General features: G+C 49.6%; 3 protein-coding genes and 4 non-coding genes across 9 annotated transcripts; 2 read left to right on the top strand and 5 right to left on the bottom strand.

Annotated features, from left to right (window-relative positions):
- Window positions 1-1,739: 1,739 nt before the first annotated feature.
- Tlcd1 (TLC domain containing 1) lies at window positions 1,740-4,132 on the top strand. Of its 2 annotated transcripts, none has more exons than XM_076869544.1 (4): window positions 1,740-1,841; window positions 2,965-3,047; window positions 3,127-3,209; window positions 3,601-4,132. In XM_076869544.1, exons 1-4 carry the CDS (start codon window positions 1,789-1,791, stop codon window positions 3,982-3,984), a joined length of 603 nt encoding a protein of 200 aa, XP_076725659.1. In that variant the 5' UTR covers window positions 1,740-1,788; the 3' UTR covers window positions 3,985-4,132. The 2 variants fall into 2 exon arrangements, with proteins under 2 accessions (XP_076725659.1, XP_076725658.1); XM_076869543.1 differs by lacking the exon at window positions 1,740-1,841 and adding an exon at window positions 2,292-2,649.
- A 471-nt stretch (window positions 4,133-4,603) lies between these two features.
- Window positions 4,604-8,329, bottom strand: Rpl23a (ribosomal protein L23a). The gene is made up of 5 exons (XM_076869545.1): window positions 8,225-8,329; window positions 7,384-7,567; window positions 5,409-5,585; window positions 4,920-4,989; window positions 4,604-4,708 (listed from the first exon to the last, which is right to left on the bottom strand). The coding sequence occupies exons 1-5, from the start codon at window positions 8,247-8,249 to the stop codon at window positions 4,694-4,696; spliced, it is 471 nt and encodes a 156-aa protein (XP_076725660.1). The 5' UTR covers window positions 8,250-8,329; the 3' UTR covers window positions 4,604-4,693.
- On the bottom strand, window positions 4,804-4,873 carry LOC143411077 (small nucleolar RNA Z17). The gene has a single exon (XR_013092795.1). It is a non-coding gene; the product is annotated as a small nucleolar RNA Z17 (small nucleolar RNA).
- On the bottom strand, window positions 5,073-5,137 carry LOC143411068 (small nucleolar RNA SNORD42). Its single transcript, XR_013092788.1, has one exon. It is a non-coding gene; the product is annotated as a small nucleolar RNA SNORD42 (small nucleolar RNA).
- Window positions 5,681-5,751, bottom strand: LOC143411075 (small nucleolar RNA Z17). Its single transcript, XR_013092793.1, has one exon. It is a non-coding gene; the product is annotated as a small nucleolar RNA Z17 (small nucleolar RNA).
- LOC143411067 (small nucleolar RNA SNORD42) lies at window positions 7,657-7,723 on the bottom strand. The gene has a single exon (XR_013092787.1). It is a non-coding gene; the product is annotated as a small nucleolar RNA SNORD42 (small nucleolar RNA).
- A 2,045-nt stretch (window positions 8,330-10,374) lies between the features above and the next one.
- Window positions 10,375-14,462, top strand: Rab34 (RAB34, member RAS oncogene family). 2 transcript variants are annotated; one of them, XM_076869542.1, is made up of 10 exons: window positions 10,375-10,512; window positions 10,727-10,818; window positions 12,616-12,681; window positions 12,760-12,861; window positions 12,949-13,013; window positions 13,146-13,197; window positions 13,477-13,558; window positions 13,632-13,722; window positions 13,846-13,953; window positions 14,035-14,462. In XM_076869542.1, the coding sequence occupies exons 1-10, from the start codon at window positions 10,459-10,461 to the stop codon at window positions 14,100-14,102; spliced, it is 780 nt and encodes a 259-aa protein (XP_076725657.1). In that variant the 5' UTR covers window positions 10,375-10,458; the 3' UTR covers window positions 14,103-14,462. The 2 variants fall into 2 exon arrangements, with proteins under 2 accessions (XP_076725657.1, XP_076725656.1); XM_076869541.1 differs by having other exon boundaries at window positions 12,613-12,681.
- Window positions 14,463-16,172: the final 1,710 nt, after the last annotated feature.

Raw genomic sequence — 16,172 nt, 5'->3', positions numbered from 1 at the left:
GCGGACCTGCCCACTCTGGAGCCCCTCCCTTTACGCTATAAAATCTTTGCGGGGCGGAGCAAGCAGAGCTAAAGTCTGTTTGCGTCTGAGTTGAACTTCATCGTACTACCCACACAAAGTCGTTTTTCCCTCACGACCCTGTCACTCGTAGGGCCCAACAAATATGGCTATACCTCATTTCTTAGTGTGTGTCTCAGTGGCCAGCACGATACCAGCCGCTTCTCACACCCATGGCCCCATTGGACTCTTGCAAAGTTTGTGAGACGGGAGGGAATGCCTCACGCTCAAGAGTTGCCTCCCCCCAAAGGCCGGATGGTGTGGAAAGCGAGGACCGAGTCCCCAGCTTCCCATGACTGACGCTATTTCAGAAGAAGGATTTTCATTGGCAAGCAAATGATAACCAAAACTGAACGGAGGGCAAGCTCTCGTTCTGTAGGGCAGGGAGAAGAATTGTTTCGCGTTTGACTCGCAGTGAATGCCACAAGCTGTGCAAATTGATCCATCTAGGGCTGTTGCACGGGCTAGTCCACACTTTCAGTCTCCCCACCACCAGCTTCATACCCAGAATGCTGCAATAGGGGAATCAGTCTTAGATGCTTATACACCCCCCCCCAATATTCTAGGACACAGATTCTGGTTTTTTTTAAATACATTTTTTAGTTGTAGATGGATACAATTATCTTTATTTTATTTTATTTTTTTTTTACGTGGTGCTGAGGATTGTACCCAGTGCCTCACATGTGCTAAGTGAACATTCTACTACGGAGCCACAAACTCCAACCCTCCTCTTTGGGAGAAGCTGGGAGTGGAAGCAGATCACTATCCGAAAGCGTCAGGGAAGGAAGGGAGGGAAACCCTCCGGTTTCCCACAGATGGATTCAATGCTTCTGCCCAAAGGTAGGGGGATTGGTTAGTAAGACTGCTGGATCAAAACCAGAAGTGAGTATAATCCTAGCAGCTCCCTGGCACCTGTGCTCTGTGGGAGCTCCATAAAAGCTCAGTACAAAGGAGAAGGGTAGTTATTTAGCTAAAGGTTATTTATTTCTGAGTGGGCGAGGAATGTGGGGAAAGGGGTGTTTTATCTTCTGCCTTCGTCCCACCTCTTGAAACGACCCCAAACTCGCCCATGTGAAATGAACGCTGAAAGAGCCCCCGCGAAGCCCCCTGGAATCCATGGCCCAGGCCGGTGTCAGCTGGCTGACAAGCTGCCCTCTGAGCAAAGGAGAAAAGCCACTCACCCAGCACATCATGTCCTCACCTGGAAACCGACTGGACCTTGAGTGACCCCGGAGTCCCATAGGGGTTAATATGTAACCTTGGAGCCATTAGGGGAGACACAATAAACACCCAAACGGTTTGGTTCCTGGGTCCCTGTGCTTCAGGATTCTAGCTTTTCCTCCCTCCCTCGCTCCTATTTCTACCTTCCCCTCCTCTGCTTCCACCCCTCAGCACAAACACCTCTTCACTTCCTCCACAGGCTTTCAGCTGCCCCCTTTTTTTTGCCCAGGGTCTGCCTATTTTCCTCCCAAAGCAACTGCCTTACACCTTTGGAGGGCGAAGGAGACCCTCGCCACAGTGAGGTCAGGCTGACACCTAGTGGCCCGAATCCGCAACTACTTCAGACACTGACTGGCTTGGGGAGAGGGTCACCCCAGCTGTCTGGGCAAATCCGCAGTCTTCCCCGCCCCAGCCTTCAGGGAGCCAGGAGAAGAAGGCTGAGACTGTCTGTGGGAGGATTGTGACAGCCGCTTGGCCCCAGGAACCCAAGAGCGGCCTAGAGGATAAGTGATGATGGGTGACTCAACAGTTCCTAAGCGCCACTTGTGGGGGGCGTGGGAGAGGTAGGTAAACACGTCGGTCTCCAGACAGTGGAGGAACAGGGTTTGGGCGGAGCCATCACCCGTTGAGGGGCTCCAACCCCTTCCCAGGACCAATGTTTAGAGGGTGTGTGTGTGTGATGATTCCCGCCCTGCTCTGCCCAGAGAGGAGTTGAGGGCGGAGAGTTCTCCCAGTACCCGCCCAGGGAGCTGCTGGCCTCAGAGAAAGTGGGGATGCGGGTTAATTGAGGCCGTGCGAGCGAAGGCGGCTGGGGACTCCTTTCGCCAGTCGAGAGGCGCCAGTGAGGGGTGCCTCTCAGGCGGCACCCCCAGGACAGCCCCTTCCCGCCCGAAGTGGGCAGGGCCCGGGCGAAATGGGGCTCTGGCCCTCCGCGCGGCAGAGGCGCCGGAGGGGCGGGGGCAGGCGGGCGGGGCGGGGCGGCTGGGGGCGGGGGCAGAGGCCTTGCCGGGAGGGCGGGGAGGAGCGAAGGGGCCTAGACGGCTCCGGGAAAGCTGTGGCTCCTGCTGCCGGTGAGACAGGCGGCCGGGGTGGACTGGCCGGACAGCGAACCCCGTTCCCAGAACAGCCCGAGGAGGCGGCCTAGAGGGTGGACAGACAGAGGGCAGGAAAGGCCATCATGCTCCCACTGCTGCACCCCGCCTTGCCGCTGCTCCTGGGCGCCACGCTGACCTTCCGGGCGCTCCGGCGCGCGCTGTGTCGCCTACCCCTGCCTGCGCACGTGCGCACCGACCCCCTGCGCACTTGGCGCTGGCACAACCTACTCGTCTCTTTCGCGCACTCTATTGTGTCAGGGATCTGGGCGCTGCTGTGGTGAGTGAGCAACTGGGGGAGTGAGGTGGCCAGGGGATCCCGTATGGGGTGCTGGGACTGGCTTCCGAGTTACTATTCTCATCACTTTCGGCCAGCAGAGGCCTTGGCGCTCACCTGATTCCCTGTTTGGAAAACTACCCAACCAGGAGCAGCCCAGGGAAACCAGAGGCACCTGGGTTTCGGCCAAGCCCCTCCTCGTTGCCTAGTCAGCCAATAGCGCGAGTCCAGACTGCCCTGTGATTGGCAAGGGTTTCGGGGAGGAGGGTCTTTGGGGATGCCGAAATGGAGAGACCTCCCTTTTTCTCTCCTTCCCAGTTTATGGCAGACCCCGGAGATGCTGGTGGAGATTGAGACAGCATGGTCACTTTCAGGCTATTTGCTTGTTTGCTTCTCCGCAGGTAAGTCTTGCCCATGAAACCTCAGGAGAAAAAGAGAAACTTTCTTTTCTGCCCGTGACCTCTTTTATCCCTCCATTAGGGTATTTCATCCATGACACAGTGGATATCGTGGTTAGTCATCAGGCTCGAGCTTCTTGGGAATACCTTGTTCATCATGTTATGGTAAGTGAGAAGCCGTCAAAGTGTTATAGGCCTGGAATTGGTAACCTAGCCTTGTATTTCTAAACCTAGGAGAGAAAGCTATTCCCAGCCTAGCCCCTAGCCCTGCAACCTGCTTCTTAAGCTAGAATGCTGAGGTTGGTTCCTTTGTGTCCTTGCTCAATTCCTGGGTTCACCTGTTAACTCAGTAAATAGACTGGAAACTCACAGCCAGAACTAATGGAGAGGGATCAAAATCTAATTGTATTTAATGAGAAAAAAACATCCATGCAAGCTTTTATTCCACAAGAAATTGGGAATCATTTTCCACTTTCCATTTTGGTTGGTGGTCTTGTAACACCAGGAAAGCCCTGGCACCCAAACTCCCAGCCCTTTCCTCTCACTTGTCCTCTAGGCCATGGGTGCCTTCTTCTCAGGCATCTTTTGGAGCAGCTTTGTAGGTGGGGGTGTTCTAACACTACTGGTGGAAGTCAGCAACATCTTCCTCACCATCCGCATGATGATGAAGATCAACAATGCCCAGGATCTTCTCCTCTACAGGGTCAACAAGTATGTCAACTTGGTCATGTACTTTCTCTTCCGCCTGGCGCCTCAGGCCTACCTCACCAATTTCTTCCTGCAGTATGCAGGTCAGAGGACCCTGGGAACCTTTCTATTGGGCATCCTGCTCATGCTGGATGTAATGATCCTCATCTACTTTTCCCGCCTCCTCCGCTCTGACTTCTGCCCTGGACTGGTCCCTGGCCAGCAACACAAAGACAAATTTTTGACTGAATGAGGTGTAGAGCTTGGGACCTGTGACAAGGACAGCAAGCAAAATCAAGGACAGAAGCAGCCTCACACATAAGCAGACTCTGCACTAAGTTTGGGGCCAACCTTTCCACCTCAAATTGGCACCTGCACTATTGAAAACACTAATGAAAACACTCCTCTGAAGTCGTGTTTTCTTGGGCAAGGGGCGAGGGAAGCAGACAGACTGGTTGGACGTGTAGGTGGGTGTGAAGACTAGGCACTACCCCAGTTGCAGCCAACCCACATTGCCCTGAAATGGATGCAACTCTATTATAAAACTCCTTCTGCTCCCTATGGTACTGGTTTCACAAATAACCTTTCAGGGATAAGAGTCTCATTAAGTAGCCAAGACTGGCTTCAGATTTTTCAATCTCTCAAGGTGCTGGGATTACAGGTATATTCTACCATACCCAAATAGTTTATTCTCCTACCTATATGATGAGGAAAGGCAAATTTTAGTTGGCCTAGGATATCTAATCCTCATCTAAACAATACCTCTAGAACCCCTTACCCTCAGGGGTTGTAACAAATATGGTGGCTTGATAGACCAAGGGTTCAGGGTAAGCAGATTTAAAGAGACTTAGTTAACTTGGTGTATTTCACTATCTGACCTTCCCCAGCCCAAACAAAAGACAAGAAGCACATATATGTTGGAAAAAAGAAAGTATATTTAGAATTAGACAGCTGGACTTTGTTTAGATGATCCCAATCTGAAAAACAAAAGGGAGTTTTATTATTGGAACTGTCATGTTTTTAAAAAGGAAAAATATGAGAGACCAGGAGGGTAGGGCTTATCAAGGATAGGGGTACAGTCAGTTAGTTATGACTAATCAGCAAGTCAGGCTTTGGTCACTAACAGACACATCACTTACACCCAGGGAGTGGGTATTACAGAGTTTGTAGCAAAAGAAGTAAGCTTACTTTGTTGGCAACATCCAAAGCATCATAATCAGGAGCCAGTCGAACATATGCCTTTTTCTCTCCATCAGGCCTGGGTGGAGAAGGAAGTCTTAGTCCTTGCTGATCTCATGTCCCTACCTCCCAACATCCCTTTCCCCATCCCCTAATCCTGTGGTGCATCAGTGGTTCCTTTGTTCATGTCATTCTTTTCCAAATAGTGAATTTTCCATCATTTGCACCGAGGGGTTAGAAAAGAAAAAAAAAAAAAATTCCTTTTACTGGAAACACTACATTCAAGACATAAACCAGGTAATCTGACAAAACTGCTTTGTCTCCTCTGTAGGGATCCAGAATTTGATTAACCTCATGAACAATATCTTAAGACAATTTGCTCAGGTCTACACTCCATAAAAAGATTATAATTATAGCAGGGAGTTTGTACACTGTAAAATCAATGTCTGACCTCCATAGCTCCAGCCTCCTCCCTCCCATTCCATGGTCACCACTCACCTGATCAGGGTGTTAACCTTGGCCACATCAATGTCATAGAGCTTCTTTACAGCTTGTTTGATCTGGTGTTTGTTTGCCTTGACATCCACAATAAACACAAGTGTGTTGTTGTCTTCAATCTTCTTCATGGCTGACTCAGTGGTCAGAGGGAATTTGATGATGGCATAGTGGTCAAGCCTAGGGGAAGAAGCAAACTGCAGTCACCTGGCCTAGGTAGGCCCAGTGTAAGAAAGGATGGGCCTTCCTTTGGAACCCTAGGCCAATACAGCATAGGTGCATCAGACAATAAGTAGCAATCAGTTTCATCAGACTTTGGTCGCTAAATGCTGTCATCAGCTGCACCCTGAATCTTAGGGATCTTAATTCTCAGCCTGTAGGTAGATCCCTTATGCATTTTGTTTAACCCGAGGGCTTGCATCCTTAAATGACTGAAGATTCACCTTTTACTTGAACCCTTTCATTTGCTAGAGTTTTATATTGGTGCTTCCCTATAAGCCTGGACCAAACATTTCATCTACCTCTGGTTGCTAAAAAGTGGCATTACTCAAGAGTTGATTTTTTTCTTTTTCATTTTTTGTATTTGGGATTGGAACCAAGGGTGCTTTACCACTACATACATGCTACATTCCCATGTGGCATGGAACTTGCAGTCCTCCTGCCTCAGACTCCCAGAATTGCTGGGATTTTTGTTGGTACCAAGGATTGAACCCAGGGGCACTGACCAGCCCTTTTTTGAGACAGGATCATGCTAAGTTGCTTAGAGTGGTCTCAAACTTGGGATCCTCCTACCTCAGTCTAAAGAGTTGCTAAGACTTCAAGCATGCACAACCATGCTGGCTGGGAGCTACTTAAGACCAACTTTTTATTGGTTAAATGGACAAAACCAGGCTCTGCTCAGCCAGAGACTATTTTCCTGTTTTGAAGCAAGGTCAGGACTCATCTCTTATCACACTAAATTCTTATCTCTTAACTTCTGTTTTTCAACAGCTTTTACCCCATCCCCAGAACCTTTCCTGAGCCTAGCCTGAACTTTGGGAGTGAATGAAATTCCTTTACACTGTTGGTAGACTATCACTGCTACAAATAAAAATTACTGAATTCTTCTGGGCACACTGGCACATACCTATAATCCCAGCGGCTCAGGAGGCTGAGACAGGAGGATGGACATCTTAAAGCAAAGCAAGCCTAAGCAATGGCAAGGTGCTAAGCAACTCGGTGAGACTCTGTAATTTCACATTCTCACTCTTAAGCAATAGGTCACCCAGGACCACACACACCTGTAACCACACCAACTTGGGAGGCTGAAGCAGGAGTTGTTCAAGGCCAGCCTCAGCAGCTTAGCAAAAACCCAATCTCAAAAAAGGGCGAGGATATAGCTCAGAAGTAAATTGGCCCTGGGTTCAATTCACAGTACCAAAAAACAACAAAACCCCCAGAAGTAATAAGTGTCACCAGAAAGTAACTAAAATTGGAATTACAAAATAAGAAGCAGCTCTCTAGTTCTACTTCATACAACCAATAAAGCGGTCTTTCAAACTCTGACCACATGTGAATCGATAAGTAATCCAAACAAAAATTGATAGATTGTATATTGCCTTAATTCCCGTCAATAATGCAAAACGTCTCTTGTTCTGAGCCGGGTACAGTGGCAAATACCTGCAATCCTAGCTACTTAGGTGGCGGAAGCAGGGGGATCACAAGATCGAAGGCAGCTTTGGCAACTTATCAAGATCCTCTCAAAAATAACAATAAAGGATAGGCATTGTAGCTCCGTGGTAGAGCGTTTGCCTAGCAGACAAGAAAGGCCCTATGTTCAATTCCCATAAAACAAATAGTTTCCTCGTTCTTAATTAGGGCAGAAAGAAAGCTCGCATCAGAGCAGCACACCGGATATCAACGTGTTGGAGAGGCCATATTCCAGGTTGCCTAAATCACCAATGAAAAATATTCTCATGGGTATAGGAGCAGTACTGACTTGTTTCTCCTGGGGGCGCTCTTCCGAGGATATTTGGGCTGCCTCCGGAGCCGCAATGTCTTGGGTCGCCGGAAGGTAGGTGACGTGCGGATCTTCTTCTTTTTATGACTGTGGACACCCTTCAACACTGCTTTCTTGGCTTTCAAAGCTTTTGCTTTGGCTTCAGCTTTGGGAGGGGCAGGAGCTGGGAGAGAAGGGGAAAAAAAAAGGGTGCGAATTCAGAAATTGGCCACTTCCGGCCTCAGGACTCGTAGCGAGTGCCTCTGTCAACACGTGCATCAGTGGTTCCTTTGAAAACTTCACAAATCTCAGGAGATTACGATTTTTCCATCATATGCACGATACCGGAAGCGAAGATAATCAACTTGGAGCAACTTCAAGGATACAAGGAAAAAAAAACCCAACTAGTACTGATCAAACGCCCAAATTTTGCCGAGATCTGTGTTAAAGAGTTTTATACATACCGTCACGTAACTCCGAAGGAGAGGGGCATACAGCCCTGCTGAATACGACAAAATAATGAGTAATGCTGAAGACGCTTAATTCCTTATATATCTGGATAAATGAGAGTACTGGCCTGTGACTGCGTGTAGCTCCCCAGAGTCAATTGTCTGGCCTCACTGACGGATGATGCGGGAAATGTTCTCTCCAACCCCCTTACTGGAATCCAGCCCATGCGGCTTGGTCCACGCGGCCCACATATGCCTCAGTTTTGCCCAACCCCAGGACGCGGCTCCGGGGAAAGTTCTCCAGGAGCTTAACTCAACCACTGTCCTCCCAGGCCGTTCGTTCTGCTGACATCCCAGGAAAACCCACTGCGGTCCCCAGCCACAACACACACCTTCCTTCTTAGCTTTCGGCGCCATCTTGGTGAAAAGGGTCTACGAGGCCCGGTCCCATGGGCTTATAGTGCCAAATCTCATTGAAGACTCGCGATGCTGTTTACTTAGAGATGATTGGATAACCTGTGCTGTATGGCCCTCTGGGAATTATAGTTGGATGTCTTTGCTGGCAGGGCTACGCATGCGCTACCCCGCCCCTCGTAAGGCCGCAAAGCTTCTTGGAAGTTGTAGTTTTTCAGATGTGTGTTTCTTTGCTTGGGCCTGTGGATAGGTCCTGGTGCTTTCCATCTTGAGCAACTTCCAATGTCTGCCCAAGAGGTTTGCAGCGCCAGGAGAAGAGTAGCACTGCAAACTAGACGAAATATTGTTAGACTGATTAAGGAGCGGGTGAAGCAGAGTTCTAGAATGTCAGAGCAGGATTTGCCTAAAATTAACTCCTTCAGACAACATTCCTGGAAAATTGAGGCCCTGAGAGGGATGTGCTTCAGCAAATACCCCAATGATTTGCAAAGTATGGGAGGAGGTACACATCTACCCTGACAGTTTTTCTACGTTTTTCCGATAATACTTTTTTCGTTTTTTCTCTTACTTCTTGTCGCTGGGGATTGAACCCAGGGCACTTTACCACTGAGCTACATCCTCAGCACTTTTTATATTTTATTTTGAGACGGGATCTAACTTGCTAAGGCTGGCCTCAAACTTGTGATCCTCCTGCTTCAGCTTCTCCAGTTGCTGGGAATAGTCATGCACCATCTTTCCAGGCTCTGATAATATTCTTTAAGCATATCTGTGAGCACCCAGACACAGATTTCATAATGCTCGGATATTCTTCTGAGAGTTTGTGTCTAATCTTCCCCCATTTCGTCATTTCTGTCTTCACCCTTCCTTTCTGGAGCCAAATGTCCCTTTGTTGGTGAAATTGGCCTCTCTTCTATCTGGCAAGACTTTGCAAAAAGAAAAGTCCTGGTTGGGGGCAGACAGAAGACTGTTCCAAAGGGGACAGCAAAATGAGCCCTATCAGAGGGGTGTCCCTGCATCCCCGAATGGTGACAACTAGAAGGGCGAAGTTTCTCAGTCCACCTAGTCCTTCTTTCCCATCCAGGGAGGCAGTTTAGTCATCAGCCCTACTACCCCTCGATCTACATAGCAGCCTTGAAGGAAAAGACATCGGACTTCGTAAACTGCCCACTGGGCAGTTTGTTCTGATTCTGGCACCCTTTACGTGCTCCCCCTCTACACACACCTCCCAGGGCATAAGGGCGAGCAGGGGCAGACTCTATGAGTCATGTCCTGGGCCAGGAATCGAGGAGGGAAGCGCCGCCTCTCCTTGGGCCCCTTCTCTCCCCCTTTCTCCTCCTCGCGGTCCTTGCCAGATGCTGCGCAGTAATCACTGATTCCCCATCACCAATTCAGCTGGGTAAGGGTCTCCAGGAAGACGTAACCCAGCACCGAGGTGCAGGCAAAACGGCCTAGGGGATCCCGATCTGGATGGGCTCCAGTCTGCGTGGGGGCGGTCCTGGTGTGGGGTGAGCGTCTGAAGGGGTAGTCCGAGTCTGGGCAGTGGGGAGGAGAAGAGAGGGGGAGGCGAGGGCGGGCAGCGAGTCTAGGAGCCGCTGGGAGAGGGGTAGGGGGCGGCCCTTCTCCAGGAATTTCCGGGGATCAGGTTACAGCAGTAGCTGAGCGCGAGCAAAGTGGGACGCGAGGCCCTGCAGCCGGACCTGGCCCCTCGCCCCTTCCTCTAGCGGCCTTGGCAGCGCCGCCCCTTCCCACACTGACCCCGTGTGGCGGGGCCGCTCCGCGCCCCCAGGCCATTCTGTTATGGTAGGGCCTCCTCAACCTCGAGTTGTCGTCGGGTCTCCGCGGCCCCGTGTTGTCGTAGGAACTCTACGGCCCCGCGTTATTGTAGGATCAGCGCGGGTTCGGGCCTCCCCGGACGGGACTCCGCGTCCCCATTTGGCGGCCGAAGGGTCTCCCCGTCCCCGAGTCGTCTTTGGGACGCCACGGGCCCGGGTGATTGTGGGTTCTCCCCGGCCCCAGGTGTTCGTTTCATCTCCGTGGCCTGCGGTGGTCGTAGCGTCTCCGAGGCCTCGGGCTCCCGTCGGCTCCCCGTGGCCCCGAGTTATAGTCGGGACCCCTCGGCCGCGGGTGATAGTAGGGTCTCTACGCGGCCGGGCCGTCGGGTCGGATCAGGCCTCGGTGCCTTCTCAGGGTGCCCCGCAAGTCCGCAGGCAAGATGAACATTCTGGCGCCGGTGCGGAGGGACCGCGTCCTGGCGGAGCTGCCCCAGGTAGGCGCCAGGGCCACGTCGGGTTTCTGGCCACTATAGGGCGTGGGCGGGGAATAGGCGGCACCAGACCAGTTAGACAACGGCCCAGCCCTGCTGCCCAGCAAGGCCTGTAGCTTCTGGGTGGTCCGCTTCCCACCCCACCCCCACTCGAGTTGTTTGGTTGCGGGACTAGAGTCTGGAGTGGCTGAGCCCCATTCTCTTGCCTGTGTTTCAGTGCCTGAGGAAGGAGGCCGCTTTGCACGTGCGCAAAGACTTCCACCCCCGCGTCACTTGCGCCTGCCAGGAGCACCGGACAGGCACCGTGGGGTGAGTTAGGGATATCCTATACAATGAAAGAAAGACCGCCCCCCAAACCCTGAAGACATACCAAATGTACACCACTGCACTCGTGGGGACCCATTTCAGTCCTGCCAGCTAATTGTTAAGCCTGCTTTCCTCCCAGGGTTGTTGTGAGTTGTAGGAAATGGGGTTGCTGGATTTCAGATGTAGAGAAGGTATTCAACATGGAGAAATGGTCCCATACCATCCATTGAACCTCAGGGCAGGGACAAACGCTGCCTAATGGGACAAGTCTCATTGTGGATTTAAAAAGGTTAAATAGTAGGGGGCTGGAGTTGTAGCTCAACAGTAGAGCGCTTGCCTCATACATGTGAGGCACTGGTTCAATTCCTAGCACCACATATAAATAAGCAAATAAAATAAAGGTCCATCAACAACTAAAAAATATTTTAAAAATAAATAAATAAAAGGAAATAGTAGCTCTGCGTGGTGGTACCTGGAGGCTGAGGCAGGAATATCACAAGGTCAAGGCCAGCCTTAGCAACTTTGTGAGGTCCTTAGCAATTTAGCAAGACCCTGTCTCAAAATAAAAATAAACAGGGCTAGGGCTGGGGATGTAGCTCAGTAGTAAAGCCCTCGGGATCAATTCCCAGTACCCCCCCCCCCCCAAAAAAGGAGGGTAATACTAATGAGTTGCCATCATTAAAAGAGCCTTTTTCTGTGTGGGAGGCAGTGTGTTGGATGCTATTGTCTTTTTTTAAACTGGGATTTGAACCCAGAGGCACTTTACCATGGAGCTACATCCACAGCCCATTTTCTTTTTCTTTTTTTAAAGAGAGAGACAGAGAGAGAGAGAGACAGAGAATTTTTAATATTTATTTTTTAGTTATAGGCGGACACAACATCTTTGTTTGTATGTGGTGCTGAGGATCCAACCCCAGCCACACACATGCCAGGCGAGCACTCTACCGCTTGAGCCACATCCCCAGTCCCCCCATTTTCTATTGTACTTTTTATTTTGAGATAGGATCCTGCTAAGTTGTTTAGGGCCTTGCCAAGTTGCTGAGGCTGGCCTCAACTTTTTTTTTTTTTCTTTTTAAAAATATTTTTAGGGCTGGGATTGTGGCTCAGTGGCAGAGCGCTTGCCTTGCACCTGTGAGGCACCGGGTTTGTTCCTCAGCACGACATAAAAATAAATAAACAAAACAAAGACATTAAAAGAGCCTTGTATAACTAAGAAAAATTAAAAAAATATTTTTAGTTGTAGATGGATAGACTGACACAGTACCTTTATTATGGTGCTGGGGATTGAACCCAGTGCTTCATGCATGCTAGGCAAGCGTTCTACCACTAAGCCACAACCCCAGCCCTGGCCTCCAACTTTCAATACCCCCGCTTTATCCTCCAGAGCCACTGGGATTACAGGCATGTGCTACATGCCCAACAGATGCTACTGTCTTTTATCAAATAGAAAACACTACCACTAAAGATGGATTCTGATTTGAGAGATGTTAAAATGGGGAGAAGATGTAGACATTCCCTAGAATATATGACATAAATCTCATTTTAACCTTCACGACAACCCATTAAAATATATGTTAAATCTCCACTAATCAGTGTTGAAATTGAGGCTCAAAGAGGCTTAAGTAACTTGTCCAAAGTCACAGGGCTACTCAGTGTTGGGGGTGTAGCTCTATGGTAGAGAGCATGCCTAGCATGTACAAGGTCCTGGGTTTAATCCTTATTAAAATAACAGAACAGGAACAAACCCATTAGGTTAAAAAACTGGTGTTCACTCATCCTTTTCACTCTTGTGTTCAGCAGATTTAAGATCTCCAAGGTCATTGTGGTGGGGGACCTGTCAGTGGGGAAGACTTGCCTCATTAATAGGTAAGGGTGCTGGGCAGGGTGGAGTCACGCCTAGTAAGATATGCTGGGCTATAGTCAGAGCATTGGATGTTTCCTCAGGTTCTGTAAAGACACCTTTGATAAGAATTACAAAGCTACAATTGGAGTGGACTTTGAGATGGAACGATTTGAAGTGTTGGGTGTCCCCTTCAGTCTCCAGCTGTGAGTAATTCCTTCATCCTTTCCAGCTATCTTGCCCCAGCACCTATAACCATGCCCCCACATTCCTTGGTTCTGCTCTTCCTCCAGTTGGGACACTGCTGGTCAGGAGAGGTTCAAATGCATTGCGTCAACCTACTATCGTGGAGCTCAAGGTAGGGACTGGGCCATAAGGGGCAGGTGGGTCTAAGAGTGCTCCTAGAATCTGATCTAGAGTGTGGAGGGTCAGGGATTGATCCAGTGGTGTCTTTCTTGTCAACCTGATATTGTTTCTGCCATTCTTCCAGCCATCATCATTGTCTTCAACCTAAATGATGTGGCGTCCCTGGAACATACCAAGTATGTGAGGATGCTAGAACACAATGGGAGGATCGGGGAAGGGAGGGTGGTCAGAGGAAAAGAAGAATACATCTAGGGGGAGCTGAAGGTATAGTTTAGTGGCAGGGCACTTGCCTAGCACAGGCAGGGCCCCAGGTTCAATCCCCAGAACAAGTGGGTATTGGAGGGGCAGAGAGAATGCATCTAGGATCAGAGAAATAAATTAGGCATATAAATATATTGGTGGGAGGAATCTGTCAGGCTCACTCATTCCCCACTCCTGTCCACCATCTGTGGCAGGCAGTGGCTTGCTGATGCGCTCAAGGAGAATGACCCCTCCAGTGTGCTTCTGTTCCTCGTGGGTTCCAAGAAGGACTTGAGTGTGAGTGTGCTAGTGGGGGGACTTCCCAACTTGGTGATGGGACCCCCCACATCTAACTCTGACCTTCCTGCAGACTTCTGCTCAGTATACACTAATGGAGAAGGATGCTCTCAAGGTGGCCCAAGAGATTAAGGCTGAATACTGGGCAGTCTCATCTCTCACTGGTGAGTGGAGGCTTCAGGCTTTCTATATTCCTGCCCACCTATCCTCTCACTCATATACCTCTAGCTGTGCCCAATGCCTCAGACCTGGCATTGCCACTAAGCACCCATCTGCTTCCATGTCAGGTGAGAATGTCCGAGAATTCTTCTTTCGAGTGGCAGCATTGACATTTGAGGCCAATGTGCTGGCTGAGCTGGAGAAATCGGGGGCTCGGCACATTGGAGATATTGTCCGTGAGTGTCCACCTGGTTGAGGGTGTCAGAGAGCCAGGGGAACTGCAATCCCTACTTCACATATTTCTCATCCTTCTTTAGGCATCAATAGTGATGACAGCAACCTCTACCTAACTGCCAGCAAAAAGAAGCCCACGTGTTGTCCCTGAGGGATGAGGAGACTGTCCAGCGACTGCCCATCCCTGGGGCATTGTATCCTGTTGACGCACAGAGCTTGACCCCTGGACATTCACACAAACTTTCTCTAGACCAAAGAGCTGCCCCTTAGTGGCAGTACCCCTCCAGAGGGGTAGCTGGGACCATGCTAGTTACTACCTGCTCCCCAGGCACCATGCCAAAGACTGGATCCCCTTACTCTTCTGGGGGCTCTCCAGGGTGTCCAGCAGTGGGGAGTGGGGCAGCATCTCTCCTGCTTTTGCTCTGCCTGCTGGGCCCTTTGGGTATGAGGATACCTAATGATTTCAGACTTATACTGTGCCTTATGCATTAAAATCTCTTTGTTATTAGCATTTTGGGGGCTGAGTCCTTTGCTGGTGATGCACAATGTAGAATGAGCCAAGCTATATGGTCACTGGGGACTAGAGTCCCCTATGGGAATTCTGGTCAACCCTAGGTAGGATTCAGGGCTTAGGTAGGCTGAGACCTCATATAAAAGATTTGGGGAGCTGACTAGACTCTTACTATATAAGTATATAAGTTATGGCTGGCTTCGAGAATTCTTTCCTTTGGTTCCGTCTCCCCTAATGCCTCCCATTCCAGATTTCCATCATTGGATTGGATTGGTGTGTGTGTGTGTGTGTGTGTGTGTGTGTGTGTTGCCTGTCTTGTGTTTGAATTCTTGCTCCCATTTTCACTAATGATGAAAGCACAGGCAAATCATCCTCTGTGCTTCAATTTTCTTACCTTATAAAGTGGGGTTAATAATAATGAATTCATGAGGTGATGTGAATAAATCACTAACATATACATAGAAAGAACTCCAAAACCTTAATTATTAACTTGTCCCCTAACCCCCCTGTACTGGGGATCAAACTCAGGGCCTAGTGCATGCTAGGTAGGTGAGGTAAGTGCTGTACCATTGAACCAGTCCTCTTTATTTTGAGATGGAGATTCACTAAGTTGCCCAGGCTGGCTTTCAACTTTTTGTTTCTTTTTTTGTTGTTGTTTGATACTGGGGATTGAATTCTTGACCACTGAGCCACATCCCCAGCCCTATTTTGTATTTTATTTAGACACAGGGTCTCACTGAGTTGCTTAGTGCCTCGCTTTTGTTGAGGCTGGATTTGAAGTTGCAATCCTCCTGCCTCAACCTCTGGAGCCACTGGGATTATAGGAATGTGCCACCAGGCTCAGCTGGCCTTGAACTCTTGATTCTTCTGCCTCAGATCAGCCTCAATCTCCCCAGTAGCTGGGATTACAGGCTTGTGCTACCAGGCCTATCTAACTATAAACTGTTATTATATGGGAGATGGCCACCAGCACATTGCATGTAATCCCTGTGACTCTGGAGACTGAAGCAGGAGAAGCACAAGTTCAAAGCTAGTTTCAACAACTTACCCAACACATTAGTGAGGCCCTAAGCAGCCTTAGCAATTTAGAAAGGCCTTATCTCAAAAAATAAAAAGGGTTGGAGATGTGGCTAAGGAGTTGAGCACCTGCCCCCCCCCCCCCAGTTCAATCCATGATACAAAACTAACAAAAAAACTCTCTATATGGGGAAGAGTGACCAAGACCCTGGCTCTCTGTTGACATCTGACCTCAAGTCAGATTGGCTGAGAGTATTTCAGATATCCAGGCCAACAAAGGGGGACATGAGGACTAGTGTCATCCCGAAAGGCCAAAGAGGATGATTCAAACAGATTCTGTTTCCCATTCAGCACGGGCTCACTTCATTCCATGTCTCATTCCATTTCCACCCAGCTACACTCTCCAGAAAGGGTTGGCTGTTCTCACACACCTCCTTCCTCCTGCTTCCCCTTCCCTGCTGGTCCTAGACTCTAGAACTACAGTGAGGAGAACTTGGGCAACTTCCCTACCCCATCAGGACTTGGGTCTGGAGGATGACCCTGGCCGGGAGAAAAGGTTTAAATGCCATCTTTTCCCATCCTCTCTGCCCTTTGAGGCACACTGTGGCTCTGGAAGATGGTGCCAGAAGAAACTGGGAGGTGTGGCGTGTGGAATGTCTGAGGCAACTCTGATCTGCACACTGGACTATAATT

The sequence above is a fragment of the Callospermophilus lateralis genome, chromosome 11 (assembly GCF_048772815.1).
Source record: "Callospermophilus lateralis isolate mCalLat2 chromosome 11, mCalLat2.hap1, whole genome shotgun sequence".
Lineage (NCBI taxonomy): Eukaryota > Metazoa > Chordata > Mammalia > Rodentia > Sciuridae > Callospermophilus > Callospermophilus lateralis.
The sequence above is the reverse complement of the archived record's forward strand: the minus strand, read 5'-3'. Positions and strand labels throughout refer to the sequence as shown.

What these genes read in the sequence shown, in the direction of transcription:
- Tlcd1 (XM_076869543.1), top strand. Translation starts at nt 2,456, where the DNA reads ATGCTCCCACTGCTGCACCCCGCCTTGCCGCTGCTCCTGGGCGCCACG. An exon ending in GCTTGTTTGCTTCTCCGCAG is followed by an intron (nt 3,048 to 3,126) that starts GTAAGTCTTGCC and finishes TCCCTCCATTAG; the next exon opens with GGTATTTCATCCATGACACA. An exon ending in ACCTTGTTCATCATGTTATG is followed by an intron (nt 3,210 to 3,600) that starts GTAAGTGAGAAG and finishes CTTGTCCTCTAG; the next exon opens with GCCATGGGTGCCTTCTTCTC.
- Rpl23a (XM_076869545.1), bottom strand. Translation starts at nt 8,249, where the DNA reads ATGGCGCCGAAAGCTAAGAAGGAAG. An exon ending in GCCGAAAGCTAAGAAGGAAG is followed by an intron (nt 7,568 to 8,224) that starts GTGTGTGTTGTG and finishes CTTCTCTCCCAG; the next exon opens with CTCCTGCCCCTCCCAAAGCT. An exon ending in AGCGCCCCCAGGAGAAACAA is followed by an intron (nt 5,586 to 7,383) that starts GTCAGTACTGCT and finishes TTCTTCCCCTAG; the next exon opens with GCTTGACCACTATGCCATCA.
- Rab34 (XM_076869541.1), top strand. Translation starts at nt 10,459, where the DNA reads ATGAACATTCTGGCGCCGGTGCGGAGGGACCGCGTCCTGGCGGAGCTG. An exon ending in GGCAGTCTCATCTCTCACTG is followed by an intron (nt 13,723 to 13,845) that starts GTGAGTGGAGGC and finishes CTTCCATGTCAG; the next exon opens with GTGAGAATGTCCGAGAATTC. An exon ending in GCACATTGGAGATATTGTCC is followed by an intron (nt 13,954 to 14,034) that starts GTGAGTGTCCAC and finishes ATCCTTCTTTAG; the next exon opens with GCATCAATAGTGATGACAGC.